The 16,445-nt window shown below is 43.6% G+C and overlaps 2 protein-coding genes across 2 annotated transcripts; one reads left to right on the forward strand and one right to left on the reverse strand.

The window, feature by feature from the left end:
* Positions 1 to 989: 989 nt before the first annotated feature.
* Positions 990 to 7,713, forward strand: LOC116614807 (protein NipSnap homolog 1-like). The gene is made up of 9 exons (XM_048726629.1): positions 990 to 1,239; positions 2,151 to 2,196; positions 2,568 to 2,662; positions 2,868 to 2,938; positions 4,033 to 4,173; positions 4,401 to 4,432; positions 6,359 to 6,453; positions 6,531 to 6,614; positions 7,054 to 7,713. Exons 1-9 carry the CDS (start codon positions 1,026 to 1,028, stop codon positions 7,116 to 7,118), a joined length of 843 nt encoding a protein of 280 aa, XP_048582586.1. The 5' UTR covers positions 990 to 1,025; the 3' UTR covers positions 7,119 to 7,713.
* On the reverse strand, positions 7,678 to 15,817 carry LOC5507568. The gene is made up of 13 exons (XM_048726628.1): positions 15,040 to 15,817; positions 14,676 to 14,703; positions 14,072 to 14,137; positions 13,891 to 13,926; positions 13,706 to 13,768; positions 13,252 to 13,344; positions 12,665 to 12,994; positions 12,120 to 12,371; positions 10,853 to 11,043; positions 10,569 to 10,653; positions 10,168 to 10,443; positions 9,572 to 9,742; positions 7,678 to 8,301 (listed from the first exon to the last, which is right to left on the reverse strand). The coding sequence occupies exons 1-13, from the start codon at positions 15,430 to 15,432 to the stop codon at positions 7,913 to 7,915; spliced, it is 2,373 nt and encodes a 790-aa protein (XP_048582585.1). The 5' UTR covers positions 15,433 to 15,817; the 3' UTR covers positions 7,678 to 7,912.
* Positions 15,818 to 16,445: the final 628 nt, after the last annotated feature.

Below are 16,445 nucleotides of genomic sequence, written 5' to 3' on the forward strand. Positions count from 1 at the left end.
AAGCATCTCGCCGTATAAGCGTCTCGCCGAATGAGCTTCTCGCCGAATAAGCGTCTCGCCGAATAAGCGTCTCGCCGTATAAGCGTCTCGCCGAATAAGCATATCGCCGAATATGCGTCTCGCCGAATAAGCATCTCGCCGAATAAGCATCTCGCCGTATAAGCGTCTCGCCGAATAAGCGCCTCGCCGAATAAGCATCTCGCCGTATAAGCGTCTCGACGAATAAGCGTCTCGCCGAATAAGCGTCTCGCCGAATAAGCGTCTCGCCGGATAAGCGTCTCGCCGAATAAGCATCTCGCCGAATAAGCGTCTCGCCGAATAAGCATCTCGCCGAATAAGCGTCTCGCCGAATAAGCGTCTCGCCGAATAAGCATCTCGCCGAATAAGCGTCTCGCCGAATAAGCGTCTCGACGAATAAGCGTCTCGCCGAATAAGCGTCTCGCCGAATAAGCGTCTCGCCGTATAAGCGTCTCGCCGTATAAGCGTCTCGCCGAATAAGCGTCTCGCCGAATAAGCATCTCGCCGAATAAGCGTCTCGCCGAATAAGCGTCTCGCCGAATAAGCGTCTCCCCGAATAAGCGTCTCGCCGAAATGAAAAATGAAATAAGCGCTCTAGTGCCAATTACGGTATGCATTTGTGTTGGAAATAGATAAAGGCAATTTATTGGGTATTTTAGAAACTAGAAGCTATACTCGACGCTTGATATTAATCGCATGACATAAATGTTCACAGGAACGGGAAAAAATGTTTGTATAATCCAAATAAAAAATGAAAACCGCCCTTCGATGTTTTCAAACGAGAGAAGGATTTGTTATTCTGGGGGCCGCAACACAGCCTTCGCTTATTCTTAAACAGGAATTAGCTAAAACGACTTTGTCCAACAAGATAGCCATCTAAGCTAAAATAAATGCATTCAATGTCTGACCTTAGTGCCCGGTGCCCGTGGGTCGGTGGGTGGGGAGAGAGAGAGAAGTGTAAGGGCTTGTAATCGCAATGCATTCTGGGTCGGTTACGAAATTTCAAGATGGCGGGCATAAGATGGAGTTTATGCACTGCCAGCCTTCGTTCTGTTATTCGCTCTCCGGCCCGGGCCAAAGCTACGAGAACCATAGCGACTTCAACACCGCCTAGTTTTATTTTTAAACGAATGACAGGTTCACCGTCTCTTTCCGTGGAAAGGGCAACGGACGCTCATTCAAAGGTTTTGACCGAGAGAGAAACACTCTACGAGCTGGATGGTAGGTGGATAAATTATTCGCTCTCATTTTTTTTACTATCAGTCTGATAGACTTAAATAAGCTCCGTTACTGTTGGGCAGATTGCTGAAAATCTAGGAAAATAAATAAGGAATGCTTTAGCCATAAATCTTTGGACACCCGCCAGGTAAAACAAAAACTGTTCTACTTTGATATTTCAGTAAAGCAGAAGGTATTGTCTTACTACATCAACCTATTTCAAAAAACGTTGTCAGTTCAAATGCCGAATGACGATTAACAAATGACAGTTCTACAACCAAAAGGACCCATGGATCCCAAAATATTTACTCCAAATTCAGAAACATATACTGATAAAACATTTAACTTTCCATTAAATGTAATTAATTTATGGTTTTGACATCGCTTGAGCTTATAATCAATACCCATAAGCACCTTTCGGTAGAACTGCCATTTGGCAATTGCCATTCGCTGTTTGCACTGACAACCTTTATTTAAATAGGTATATGTGTTAAAAAGCTTCCAGTGAAACAATCTGCTAATTATTACCCCCATTGTATATAATTTGACAATCAGTTATAGAATAGTCAAATGAGACTCTATTTTTGACACTGCACATCAGATGATGTGTCTGATTTGGCTTATTGTCAAAGCAATGTATATCATGCATGATCATATTATAAGTTTTGCAAAAATTGTGACAAATAACCTAAGATAATCCTTCTGTTATTAATCTATTGGTCATTAAGAACTGGGGAGAGGGGACATCGAGAGCGGGTGGGAACGGCACGGCTCCCCTGGCATCTTTATTCAGTACAGCCTGGCAATAAAAATAAAGGAAGTAAGACAACATTGTCCTCTGTTTAGTAATAGCATCTAGTAATAATGTTTGAAGCACTTAAATGCTGTATAATTAATTATTACTCTACTTTCAGTCCAGCACATTAAACCAGAATGTATAGAGGACTTCATAGCTCTTGTGTAAGTGTGACACTAGTTAACAGAAACAGAAATGATGATCTTTATGCAACAACATGTTTTATTTTGCACCTATTTAGATCTGCCTTAAATAGCCTTTTTTAATCTTTCAAAAGTGGCAGTGTATTTAGCTCATTTAGGTCATGAAATCTAGGCCTTAAACTCTTCTGTGGTGGGGTAGATGGCACCACAAGTGGAGGTTAACGTGCTTGTTGCTAACAAATTCACCTAATAATCAGATAGGATAATATGTCACATTGAGAAGTATTGTCAATTTAGCGCAATTCAGCTAAAGGTGCAACTCTGATTCACTCTACATCAATTAAATCAAATTAATACGGTACAAATAATTATCTTGATGTCCTGTTTTCCAGGAGTGAAACCCTCCCTAGGATTCATAATGACCCGGACTTCCCAGGCAAACTAGTTGGAAGCTGGACGACCATGTTTGGACAACTGGACAGAGCAAGTATGTATATCCTTCTCTTTATGTCTGATCTTGATTGTGATTGGTGAATGAAAAATGAATTGAAATTCATTTCAATTCTTTATAACCTTTCATCATACTTATTCCATAAGTCAATGTTCATTGTAAATTTTCTTACTGCTACATGTATATGTGAGGTTGATCTACCTGTGAGATACTTGCCATTGAAAATAATAAATTATTTTAGTTCACCTGTGGCAGTTTCATGGGGGATATAATTCAGTTGTTAATGCCAAGCAGTACATCAGAGAAAATCCGGTAGGTCCACTCTTCTGATTTATAGATGATGTTTTTACAAATGTGCATTCAAGCAAATTACCAGGAAAGTGTAGATTTAGGTCGATTTCATGACCTCCATTTTGCAGCCCTGCAACAGCACAAAATTTCAGAAGGCCTGTATGATATTTACAGGGCTTCTGGAATTATGATTTTTTTTTCTTATGAGATTATGCGCCAAATTTTGGAAAATTATGCCCCAAATATCACGAATTATGCGAATTTCGCAATACTTTGTAAGCGAAAATTTTAAGTACTTGAATTAATTAAACTTGCAAATCAAGCGTCTGAATGCAACAGATTGTTTATGTGTTGTGTTGCATTACTTAACTGAATCGGGACCCAAACCTTCAAATAGGGAATGAACAACAAAAACAACTTACTGACCAATCGTCAAATGTTTATCATGTAAATAAAATATATCAGTACAAAAATGACAAGCAACAAAGTTCTTACGCCACTTTACATCGTATTACAAGCTGAACAAAATAGAAGATCATGATCAGCATGAAACTTTCCAGGATATTGGCTTGCCCAATCTTGAGGTGTTACATAACATTTCAGTTCTTGTTTGTTTCTTGAAATTATTTTGTGTCTTTGTTACAAAAGAATCCATTTTGATAGTGAAAACACAAGAAGGAGAGATTTCCCTAAGGTTTCCCCGCCAAAAATTCGAAGTGAGGCGCTATTTTCTTTCCTAAGCTGTGATTGGTTATATTTCTTCCAATAATGGCACGTAACAACCAAAGGTTGTTTTGCGAAGTTCAATCTTGTTTACAATAAAGCACTGTTAAAACACTGGCTTTTTGCTGCAAAAATGTACTATATTTACTGGGAAAATGTCCATGTATCTCTCAAGGTATGAAAAAAACATAGTTTATTAATTGTTTTGTCAATTTTTTTGCAAATTATGCACCATTATTCGTTTTTTTTTTTCGAATTATGCGCTCAGAGCGAAATTATGCGCTTTCGCATAAGCGCATAATCCAGGAAGCCCTGTATTTACTAAAGCTTCCTAAGTTTTGATACAAGGACTCTTTGATACCAATAGCAAGACTGACTATTCTCTGCTATAGGAATATCTGCGGTTTGCAAGAGAGCGCCGTCACATGATGTACAGCAGAGAAAACCAGTTGCTCCATGAGTTCCACTTCTGGGGTGAACCTGTTCCACGCACAGAGCCACACATTTATGAACTACGCACTTACCACCTCAAGGTACATACAGTATATATAACCTGCTTACACAGATTCACACATGAACAACAGACCACTTTGAGGCAACCTGTTCCAGTCTGTCTTGATTAGGTGTACATATACATTGCCTTCCTAAAAATTATATTATGCTTCTTTTTTTTTTGTTTTGCCAGTGGCAAAATCCTTTTCCCTGCATATTGTTAGCATGCTTTTTTATATTGTGATTTTTTTTTGTGGTTTGCTTTTAGCCTGGAACCCTTATAGAATGGGGAAACAACTGGTGAGTCATTTTATGATTTTACAGATAATCACGTGGTTATTGTAATAAATGGGGGGATATGTGGCTCGAAGTGTATCCATCTACCAAGCCAATAGGATCACCCATACCCTTGACTTAATTTTGATGCAGCTTTAATTTTTTTATATTGACTGAGTCATGCCATTAACCTTAGGTTGTAAGTGATGTCCTCCGCGGCCGTGCCATTAACCTTAGGTTGTTGTGTCCTCAGGGGCCGTGCCATTAACCTTAGGTTGTTGTGTTCTCAGGGGCCGTGCCATTAACCTTAGGTTGTTGTGTCCTTAGGGGCCGTGCCATTAACCTTAGGTTGTTGTGTCCTCAGGGGCCGTGCCATTAACCTTAGGTTGTTGTGTCCTTAGGGGCCGTGCCATTAACCTTAGGTTGTTGTGTCCTCAGGGACCGTGCTGTTAACCTTAGGTTTTTGTGTCCTTAGGGGCCGTGCCATTAACCTTAGGTTGTTGTGTCCTCAGGGGCCGTGCCATTAACCTTAGGTTGTTGTGTCCTCAGGGGCCGTGCCATTAACCTTAGGTTGTTGTGTCCTTAGGGGCCGTGCCATTAACCTTAGGTTGTTGTGTCCTCAGGGACCGTGCCGTTAACCTTAGGTTGTTGTGTCCTTAGGGGCCGTGCCATTAACCTTAGGTTGTTGTGTCCTCAGGGGCCGTGCCATTAACCTTAGGTTGTTGTGTTCTCAGGGGCCGTGCCATTAACCTTAGGTTGTTGTGTCCTCAGGGGCCATGCCATTAACCTTAGGTTGTTGTGTCCTCAGGGGCCGTGCCATTAACCTTAGGTTGTTGTGTCCTAAGGGGCCATGCCATTAACCTTAGGTTGTTGTGTTCTCAGGGGCCGTGCCATTAACCTTAGGTTGTTGTGTCTTAGGGGCCGTGCCATTAACCTTAGGTTGTTGTGTCTTAGGGGCCGTGCCATTAACCTTAGGTTGTTGTGTCTTAGGGGCCGTGCCATTAACCTTAGGTTGTTGTGTCTTAGGGGCCGTGCCATTAACCTTAGGTTGTTGTGTCTTAGGGGCCGTGCCATTAACCTTAGGTTGTTGTGTCTTAGGGGCTGTGCCATTCACTGTAGGGGTTGTGGTGTCCTTAGGGGCCGTGCCATTAACCTTAGGTTGTTGTGTTCTCAGGGGCCGTGCCATTAACCTTAGGTTGTTGTGTCTTAGGGGCCGTGCCATTAACCTTAGGTTGTTGTGTCTTAGGGGCCGTGCCATTAACCTTAGGTTGTTGTGTCTTAGGGGCTGTGCCATTCACTGTAGGGGTTGTGGTGTCCTTAGGGGCCATGCCATTAACCTTAGGTTGTTGTGTCCTCAGGGACCGTGCCATTAACCTTAGGTTGTTTTGTCCTCAGGGGCCGTGCCATTAACCTTAGGTTGTTGTGTCCTCAGGGGCTGTGCCATTAACCTTAGGTTGTTGTGTCCTCAGGGGCCGTGCCATTAACCTTAGGTTGTTGTGTCCTCAGGGGCCGTGCCATTAACCTTAGGTTGTTGTGTCCTCAGGGGCCATGCCATTAACCTTAGGTTGTTGTGTCCTCAGGGGCCGTGCCATTAACCTTAGGTTGTTGTGTCCTCAGGAGCCGTGCCATTAACCTTAGGTTGTTGTGTCCTCAGGGACCGTGCCATTGACCTTAGGTTGTTGTGTCCTAAGGGGCCATGCCATTAACATTAGGTTGTTGTGTTCTCAGGGGCCGTGCCATTAACCTTATGTTGTTGTTGCCTCAGGGGCCGTGCCATTAACCTTAGGTTGTTGTGTCCTCAGGGACCGTGCCATTAACCTTAGGTTGTTGTGTCCTCAGGGGCCGTGCCATTAACCTTAGGTTGTTGTGTCCTCAGGGACTGTGCCATTGACCTTAGGTTGTTGTGTCCTAAGGGGCCATGCCATTAACCTTAGGTTGTTGTGTTCTCAGGGGCCGTGCCATTAAACTTCGCCAAGAGGAAGATGAGGCAGTTGGCGGATTCTTTTCACAAATTGGGGAATTGTACATGGTGCACCATATATGGGGTTAGTGAAACCTTTCCATGACCTTTATTCAGGCACCCTTAGATCCTTACTGAGGTTATATTTGTGTTTGTTCTCAGCTTACAAGGATCTTGTGAAGCGCAAAGAGATTCGCCAAAACCTTTGGAACAATCCTGGGTGGGATGACTGCGTTGGTAACACTGGTACATATTAACAATATCTTAATAATTCCAACATTCATCTGTTGGTAACACTGGTACATATTAACAAATCTTTATAATTCCAACATTCATCTGTTGGTAACACTGGTACATATTAACAATATCTTAATAATTCCAACATTCATCTGTTGGTAACACTGGTACATATTAACAATATCTTTATAATTCCAACATTCATCTGTTGGTAACACTGGTACATTAGCAATATCTTAATAATTCCAACATTCATCTGTTGGTAACACTGGTACATATTAACAATATCTTAATAATTCCAACATTTATTTTGTCGTTATCTATTTATCTTGTTGGTAACACTGGTACATTAACAATATCTCAATAATTCCAACATTCATTTTTGTCGTTATCTATTTATCTTGTTGTTAAGAACTTTGTTCAACTGATTTCTACCTCATATTTTCAGTGCCTCTGATTCGCCGCATGGAATCTTGGGTAATGGTTCCTCTACCCTACTCACCTTCCAAGTGATTCCCTAAGAGCATCATGGGAATTCTGTATATAGTTCAGAGCTTAGCTTCTAGCTAAGATCACACGATAAACCAGTGAAAGACGGGAAATGAATGATGTTTATTGTGAGAAAGGTCTCACCAATTATTATACTATCAATACCGAACTATCAGTAGATGCTCACAGTGACAATCGCATGTTATGGCTTAGCTATCTAACAACAACATCTAACTTGCTCACACATACTTCTGCCATAGTTTAGTTATGCATATTTCTTTAGGGGTGTTTTATTGTTTGGCTGATTTGGGAAACACACGCTTATAACACTTCATTTACTCCCTTGTTTAGCGGATTGTTGCGCATTTTACACCGATAAACTACTCTTATGATTCTTATGTCCATTTTTAAAATGAACCTTGCAAAAAGGCAAAGTCGATTCTTCGGTGTTTTAGTCCGGTTACGACCGTGCATTCTGCAGGTGTTAGATGATAGCAGTGTCTATTTGTGTAGATGAAAGCAGTGTCTATTTGTGCATCTATTCTGACCCGAAAAAAAAACATTAAGAGTTGCCCAGAGAGACTGATTGTAATGTTTTTTTTATTAAAAATATAACGTATTTCCGGTGTGTAATGGTACAAAAATCGAAACTCATTTGCAATATTCTCAGGGATGGATCATGCAGTTTAGAGACTCTTCTATACAACATATGGCGGGAGGTAAATTTTTGGATTTTAGCTCCCATTTATTTCTAAAATTTCATTCGGAAGGCGGAGTGGTTTCCGCCCCCTAGATCCGCCTCTGAATCCTCCCTCAGTTTAATCCATAGTACAATATCTGATGTCACAACCCGCAGTTGGGCTAAGTCGGTATACATAAAACTTTCCACAATTCCGCACAAGCGCTGGAACCTTGTGGTAACAGCAGTCGTTGGCATAGTCCCCAAAACACACGTGTGTCATCACACAACCGTCTTCTTTTCGCGGGTGCTGACCGTACAGCCAGCCGGGAAATTTGGCGTTACAGCTGCCAGGGGCCTGGCACGACGTGGGCATTTTCGTGCCAGCATCCCCGGATATTCGGTACCAGCCCTCCGCGAGGTTTGCGTCACAGGAGCCCAGCATCTTAGAGCTGTGGACTTGGCGATCTCCGTCGTGGAGGAGGTTGTAGTGATGACATTCATACGCAACCTCCCCGACATCATAACCTGGGGAATTTAGACGGGAATCGCACAAGTTTTAGTTTAGCAACAAAGTAAGCCTGGGGAAGTCACGAGAGTTTTAGCTAAACGACAACATAACCTGTGTAGTTCAGCCTTCATCATATTACAATGTTCGTTCAGCTGTTGTATAAAGAAGAAGAATTTCGAGTGTTTCTGAATAGTACTTTAATGACCTTCCATTGTGGATACCCAGACAGAACGCCTTGGGTAGACTGTAAAGTTGGTAGCCGATCAAATAATCAATGGGTCAACGAGCTAGACTTACATATGAAACGAGTCCCACTCCATGGCTTACATATGGGATGGGTCCCACTCCATGACTCACATAAGGGATGGGTCCTATTCCTTGACTTACATATTGGATGGGTCCCACTCCATGACTTACATATGGGATGGGTCCCACTCCATGACTTACATATGGGATGGGTCCCACTCCATGACTTACATATGGGATGGGTCCCACTTCATGACTTACATATGGGATGGGTCCTACTCCAAGACTTACATATGGGATGGGTCCCACACCATGACTTACATATGGGATGGGTCCTACTCCATGACTTACATATGGAATGGGTCCCACTCCATGACTTACATATGGGATGGGTCCCACTCCATGACTTACATATGGGATGGGTCCTACTCCATGACTTACATATGGAATGGGTCCCACTCCATGACTTACATATGGGATGGGTCCCACTCCATGACTTACATATGGGATGGGTCCCACTCCATGACTTACATATGGGATGGGTCCTACTCCATGACTTACATATGGGATAAGTCCCACTCCATGGCTTACATATGGGATGGGTCCCACTCCATGACTTACATATGGGATGGGTCCCACTCCAAGACTTACATATGGGATAAGTCCCACTCCATGACTTACATATGGGATGGGTCCCACTCCAAGACTTACATATGGAATGGGTCCCACTCCATGACTTACATATGGGATGGGTCCCACTCCAAGACTTACATATGGAATGGGTCCCACTCCATGACTTACATATGGGATGGGTCCCACTCCATGACTTACATATGGGATGGGTCCCACTCCATGACTAACATATTGGATGGGTCCCACTCCATGACTTACATATGGGATGGGTCCCACTCCAAGACTTACATATGGGATGGGTCCCACTTCATGACTTACATATGGGATGGGTCCCACTTCATGACTTACATATGGGATGGGTCCCACTCCAAGACTTACATATGGGATGGGTCCCACTCCATGACTTACATATGGGATGGGTCCCACTCCATTGACCATGCTCGGTACATATGCGCACAGCCGAGCCATAGAGCATACATCCGGGCTTGCACGAGTACGTCACAGCACTGCCCACATGATAATCGTTGCCGCTGACCATTCCATTGAACAGAGGCTCGGGTTCCTTGCACGCTGCCAGACCTGGACAAGTAGAAGATTGGAGAGGAATGAGGTTTCACGTGGAGAAACGGGATTAAACAAAAAGGAACGAGATCAAACAAGAAGGGACCAGATTACAGGAGAAGAAATAAGGAGCACACAAGAAGAAAATGGATTAGGAAAAGAAACTAGATTTTATGCAAGGAGGAGCACGAAAGACGAGAAGGAACTAAAGTACACGAGGAGACTGAACAATGATAGATTACACGATGAAAATTACACGACGAGAAACAAGATTGCACGATGAGAAACTGGATCAATCGAGAAGAAACTAGATTATATATTGAGGATCACGGGGACAATATTGAGAGATTATAACTTACAAGGAGAAACCAGATCAAACTCGTTTTGATATCGTGAACAAGATTATTCCATGATGGTAATCTATTTTCTAGCGCATTACGTACTTAGCTGCGTGAAGTATCCGATCGGCTTCTCCAGAAACTTGGTTTTTGCGGCGCAAAAATATTTGCCCTGGTCAGCTGATGATGGACGTTGGATCGTGTAGACAGCGGTGAACTCGTCCTCATCCTTCAAGATCTTGGTTGGCAAGGCAACGTCATCTTTGTACCACGTGAGCGTTGGTGAAGGAGTGCCTTTGGCTGTACAGTTTAGGATGATCGGTGTGTTCACGTTTTTGATTTTGAGTGTGGCAGGGGCAACCTTAAGGAATTTGACAGCACCTGGAGAAATTAAGAAAGCAAAAAGACACAGACGTAATAAACCACGTGCCTTCGAATAATGCGCGTTCCATCGTTGAAAATGAAAGAAGTCTAGACACATCTGGGATAGTAGTTATTGGACTTACTAAACCTTTCCACAGTAACGTCTATTGCAGCAATGACGGAGCCCATAGGGCTGCTCGCGCGACAGATATACAGTCCCTCATCTTCCTGGGTAAAACATGTAGTAGATATGAACGTAAGCTTACATGGAGATTGAACAAATGGTTTGCAGTACATTTACAGTATCTAGTCATCTCGGTTGAAGCGTACAGTACTCAATCATGGCCTACGCGGCTTAGGGAGAAAAGGTTGGCTTTCTCCTGTAATCATCAAGATAGTGCTTGGTTCTCTTGAACTATTTGCTTACCTTGTTGGGGTCGTTCAGATATAACACGCCCTGCACGACCTTGTGCCTTTCCTCCGACAACTTCTTGTCCCTAGTCCTTCTCCACGTCACCACAGGCTCCGGGTAGCCCTCAACCTTGCACTCCAGCTTGGTGGACGTGCTCTGGAACGCTGTCACTTTGCTCGGAGGTTTCTCTATGAACTTGGGTTTCGCTAAGAAAATACAAGTATGTAAAGGGCTGTCACTAAAACTTAATATAGACTACCCCCTCAGGGAAAACAAGAATATTTCGAGTATATTTCAATTTCCATTATCGCGTGTAAAAATTTAAAATTTATTCAAATAAGGTTGCACTCAAGAATCCATGTGTCGTTACCCGCGGTGGTCTATTGACAGCATAAAAAACTCCCAAGCGCTAACCTCTCACTTATTTGAAACCTGCGGTGGTCTATAGACTCCCAAGCGCTAACCTCTCACTGATTTGAAACCCGCGGTTGTCTATAGACTCCCAAGCGCTAACCTCTTACTGATTTGGAACCCGCGGTGGTCTATAGACTCCCAAGCGCTAATCTCTCACTTAATTGAAACCCGCGGTGGTCTATAGACTCCCAAGCGCTAACCTCTCACTGATTTGAAACCCACGGTGGTCTATAGACTCCCAAGCGCTGACCTCTTACTGATTTGAAACCCGCGGTGGTCTATAGACTCCCAAGCGCTAGCCACTCACTGATTTGAAACCCGCGGTGGTCTATAGACTCCCAAGCGCTAACCTCTAACTGATTTGAAACCGGGACCTATGACTTAAAAGCGACGTACATAGCTTGACATTAAGGAGCAGCTTTTATCTGTTTAATAACCAGGTCCTCTAGGGGAGTCGATTAAATCCTGTTAACACAGCCCTTTCAAAGCAACAGTATAATTGAGAATGACAATTACATCAATATGGCAACCATTGCCAATCTCCTCTCTCTTCTCCCCCAGTGAGCGCCAAACTTACTTGCGACTATGATATCCGTGGCAGCCCTCGCCGGGCCCCTCCCCCCTTCTCTCCCAGTGAGCGTCAATATCTTACCTGCGACTATGATATCTGTGGCAGCCCTCGCCGAAACCCTTCCCCCTTCTCCCCCAGTGAGCGCCAATATCTTACCTGCGACTATGATATCCGTGGCATGCCTCGCCGAACCCCTCCCCCCTTCTCCCCCCAGTGAGCGCCAAACTTACTTGCGACTATGATATCCGTGGCATGCCTCGCCGAACCCCTTCTCCCCCCAGTGAGCGCCAAACTTACTTGCGACTATGATATCCGTGGCAGCCCTTGCCGAACCCATTGCGTTTTTTGCATTGAACACCCAGGTCCCCGAGTCCTCGGGCTGTGCTTTGCTAAAGCCGAGGGTGCTGCTAAAAATAGCCTCTCGGGACCCCTCCTTAGTCCAATACGTGTCGGGGACGGGGAAACCGCTGGCTTTTGCAGTGAAAGTAAATGGGCTCCCAGCCTTAAGGGTTATTTTGGGTGGTGGTTTTACTGTGATATTTGGCGCCACTGAAAAAGGAAGGAAAAACATGAAAAAGGAAAGCATTCCTGAGCGAAAACACAGATATCCCGCTCGTTCAGAATATACTATTCTTAGTGGGGTCTAGGAGATGACTTGGAAAATTTGGTTCGCTTTGTTCGTGCTTTTACAATATTCCAGTCCATTTACAAAACACATAGCATTGTTATCGTTGTTGCTTTGCAAGATTCGCTGCGTAAAATCGGGTTCTTCCGAAAAACGGTAAGTCAACTCTAGAGATTTTCAAGTAAACTATAAAACTGTTGTAATCAGACTTACTTACCAAACCCTTGCGGCAAGGCTGCTCCGCCTCCCTTACCGCTACCCGTGTCTGTACCTACTCCCGAGACATCTACGCCCCCTTCAGCAGAGCCTGCGCCTGCAACACCTATCCCAAAGCCATTCCCTCCCACGCTTCCGACGAAGCGTCCCCCAGTCACAGGCACCCAGCGGCCGTCCTTCATCATGACAGCCGATGTACCAGGGAGTCCCCTAGGTCCCGTATGCCCGCGAGCTCCACGGTACCCTCTCAATCCTCTTGGACCTCGAGGACCCGGGGAACCGACGATGGCTATTACTTGAGTCCGCCCTGCTTCGGCCTTTCCGGTGGCGACTGTAAAAACGAAAGAGTATTTTACAACATTTCTCAGGCCTTTTTTCGCCCTGTCCGGTGGCTTATCCGATAAAAGGATTCTCCTCCCATTCCATCAAAACAGGAACAACCGAGGCCTGAAAAATGTTGTAATCTGTAGGGTGAGGGGATATTTCCAATCATATACCTTCAATGAAGCTGGCCTCTGCTTGTCCCCTCATCGGCTTTAATGGTAGGGTGTATAAAGGGTGGGTGGGGTGGGGAAAGCATATACTCACCCACTCCTTTCTTCAGCCGTTCCGTGAGCTTTTTGTCTATAAAAGACTCCATTGACGCCGCGTCAGTGATTTTTGTGCCCTCGAAGATTCTTTCTGTTAAATCAGGTGCAAACAAGTAGTGTGTAGTGTACGGTTTAGAGACTGAAGAGGGCTGAAAATGTTTACAGAATGTTTGTATGCATTTTTGTCTTTTTTTTTTTTTTGCATCGGTTAGCGTCGCCAAAATAAATTTATATTAGAACATGGGCACTTTTGGACCTTTTCATGATCGCCCAAGACAAAGGGTAGTCGACTCGACTCGAGATGCAGACTGAGGGTCCTTCACACCTAGTGAGAGTGTGCGAGGGATGGAGAAAAGTAAAAACAATTCGCGAAGGCCGTATGTACAACTGAGAGTGGAGAGACTTGAAGTGAAAAATAACATAAAAGCACTGCGATTTGCGGACCGACTTACCCATTTTCTGATCCACATAAGCATTGATGTAGCGTCTTGTGGCCAGCGGTAGTTGACGACCGTCTGTATAGAGCAAGCATTTACTAAATGGGCTAGCATGTCCCAAGAGACCATGGGAACACACGAGGTAAATCCCGGCTACAAATATCTCTTATATTATAGCTTTTATTAGAAACCTTACTCACTTATCAGAGTTGTGCTCCCCTTGTCCACGGTAACCCCTGGAAACGATGGAAAAGCTGCAAGTTTTAGATGACTAGGGCTACAGATTTTACACAATTTTTTTCTTGGGGGGGAGGGGGGTTGTAGGTAACACAATTGAAGCACTATAGTACTGACTTACATTGCTTGTACTCCACTTCTTACCAAGATCGACGGATCCGTTGATTGTTTTGATTCCTCCAGCGTCAATACTGATATTCTTTCCGTCAGCTGTCACAGAATGATAAAGGCTATAAGCGTCTTTTCGTATCTGCATAGGGATGTGTTTGACTGCTCTTGGGCCCTTTGTTTTATTCTGCTTGAACTAACTGATGCTCACTCCATTCGTGTGTGTACTATATAAACTATACTAAATGGAATAAACATACAGACATAAATTGTCTTATGTAAAAGACACAAGTATTGTGTAGCTTCACTGGGTATAATTGTGAAATGTTTGATCTTCTAAGATGGCTATACGAGTCTTTTACTGCATGGTAGCTAAACTACCCTAGCCTCGTCCCCAGGCTACTCCCTTTCTGTCAGCTCCATGATGCTTTGCGCGCACTCACACTTTCCAATATGGCGGACGCTTCAGAGCAGAAAGGGCCAGTGACGTCATAGCCATGTAGAGCGTGATAGGCCCGCCGAGAAGCACAGGGACGAGGCTACAACTACCCTACACCATGGCGAAAGGGCTTAGAAGAGATGGTAGTTGGTCCGGTATTTTACATTATTGGTTATCTCATATTTTACAAAATATTTCTACCTGTAACGCAGATTATCCCAGATGGTCCCTGTTGAATAAAACAATAACAAGCAGTAACAAAAATGCCAATACGGTAAAATGACATATAGACCACATGATAGTGCAAACGTCGGTGTTTCAATTTACTGGTTATTGTTATACCAATGGCGATGCCATTTGGTTTGAATCTGGAGGGACAAGCTATTTTCATTTTAAAGTGGGGCCCCATATAACGGACATCAAATTAGCAGCCAGGCAAGTAGCCAGGGGGGGGATGGAAGGGGGCTCACAGTCCACTATTTGCTGGTTTAGGGGGAGGAGGTGCGCTTGAGGTTACAGAGGCTTTCTCGCTCTAGTTTTTAGAGGATAAAGCGGGATAGAATACCTTGATTATCCGCTTGCACTTGGTTGTCAGTGGAACAGGGAGGATATTCGTCACGTCACTGAAGTTTACAGAAACGCGTCGTGGCTGTCCCATGTCTCCCTGTGGGATCCTTCTCGGGTCACCTCCATCCACCGGATAACCCCCTGGAGTGCGTTTTATGTTATATCGCCTTGGCACGGCAGCGCGAGGGACGCGCGAAAAGACGCGAGAAGGATCGATATATTCGCGACCCTTTGCGGTCTCCATTTGTATACGTAATTGTATGATGTCTTGGTTCAATACGTGCGTAGTGTACGAAACAAATACAATAGATGCCACTAGCATCGCAAAGTTCAGAAGGCTTAGTACCAAATGCCAGTTTGTAGGTTTGAGAGAAGGTTTTTGCTTGTCCATTTTCGCACGTTATGTTATTATGTTATCTAAGGTTAGCCTGTGCTGTCTGCGTAGGGTCGGATTACAAACAAACCATGCAATATAGTATAATGGTTCTTTCATCATTATACTCTTGATGTCCCTTGACCTTGATGATGGAGGGAGGGGAGGGGAGGGAGGGGAGTGACTGCAGTGCCGTACTCACATCGTGGATGCTATATCGTCACCGTGCCCTAATAACTATGTACTTGTGTATCTGTGCATCTCTTTGTGTTGTCAAAACTAGATTCGCGATACAATATAAGTATAGCAGTGCCATACCTCACATCGTGGATGCTATTTCATCACGGTGCCATAATAACTATTTACTTGTGTATCTGCGCATCTCTTTGTGTTGTCAAAACTAGATTCGCGATACAATATAAGTAATAACAAGGGAAAATACTTTGCTTAGATCAGCATCTATTTATGTATTCATTTGACATTTGCACAAATATAACAAATAACATTTTTGCAAGGCATTTTAAGAAAATGTGTCATATTTTAATAGGCCGGGAGCTCATTTATTTTAATACATTTTGTCCACGAAGAAGAGGTGCTTATTGGAGAGGGGGACAAAGGAGGCTCTGAAATCTGATTTTCCTATACCACCAAAAGTTGAGCAGAAGCATAATTTCTTTCTTATTCCAGAGTTGGTAAAAAATAAATACACCCGAAAAAAATATATCATGGAAAGTTTTCAACGAAAACAGATACTAAGAACGAAAAACTCAATTCACCCAAAAATACATCGAACGCTATATCGTCATCTTTATATCTAAGTTACCTTTTGGAGATATTGACCCATGAGTAGGTTGGGTGTGGTTATCAGAACATATAGTGATTGTGGTGATATGGACAAAAACTCGATGCTATAACTTGATCCAATCATGGAGGATGAATAATCTCGCATTATCTTCATTGATAGTAATAGGATTGGATTATCCTAAGGTAATACCGATCGTATTATACCCACACGAAGCCCTGAATAAATC

This window comes from Nematostella vectensis, chromosome 4 (assembly GCF_932526225.1).
Source record: "Nematostella vectensis chromosome 4, jaNemVect1.1, whole genome shotgun sequence".
NCBI lineage: Eukaryota > Metazoa > Cnidaria > Anthozoa > Actiniaria > Edwardsiidae > Nematostella > Nematostella vectensis.

What these genes read in the sequence shown, in the direction of transcription:
- LOC5507568 (XM_048726628.1), bottom strand. Translation starts at nt 15,432, where the DNA reads ATGGACAAGCAAAAACCTTCTCTCAAACCTACAAACTGGCATTTGGTA. An exon ending in TGGGATAATCTGCGTTACAG is followed by an intron (nt 14,138 to 14,675) that starts GTAGAAATATTT and finishes ATTCTGTGACAG; the next exon opens with CTGACGGAAAGAATATCAGT. An exon ending in CGTTACTGTGGAAAGGTTTA is followed by an intron (nt 10,444 to 10,568) that starts GTAAGTCCAATA and finishes TAATTTCTCCAG; the next exon opens with GTGCTGTCAAATTCCTTAAG.
- LOC116614807 (XM_048726629.1), top strand. Translation starts at nt 1,026, where the DNA reads ATGGCGGGCATAAGATGGAGTTTATGCACTGCCAGCCTTCGTTCTGTT. An exon ending in GAGGACTTCATAGCTCTTGT is followed by an intron (nt 2,197 to 2,567) that starts GTAAGTGTGACA and finishes CCTGTTTTCCAG; the next exon opens with GAGTGAAACCCTCCCTAGGA. An exon ending in TGACTGCGTTGGTAACACTG is followed by an intron (nt 6,615 to 7,053) that starts GTACATATTAAC and finishes TCATATTTTCAG; the next exon opens with TGCCTCTGATTCGCCGCATG.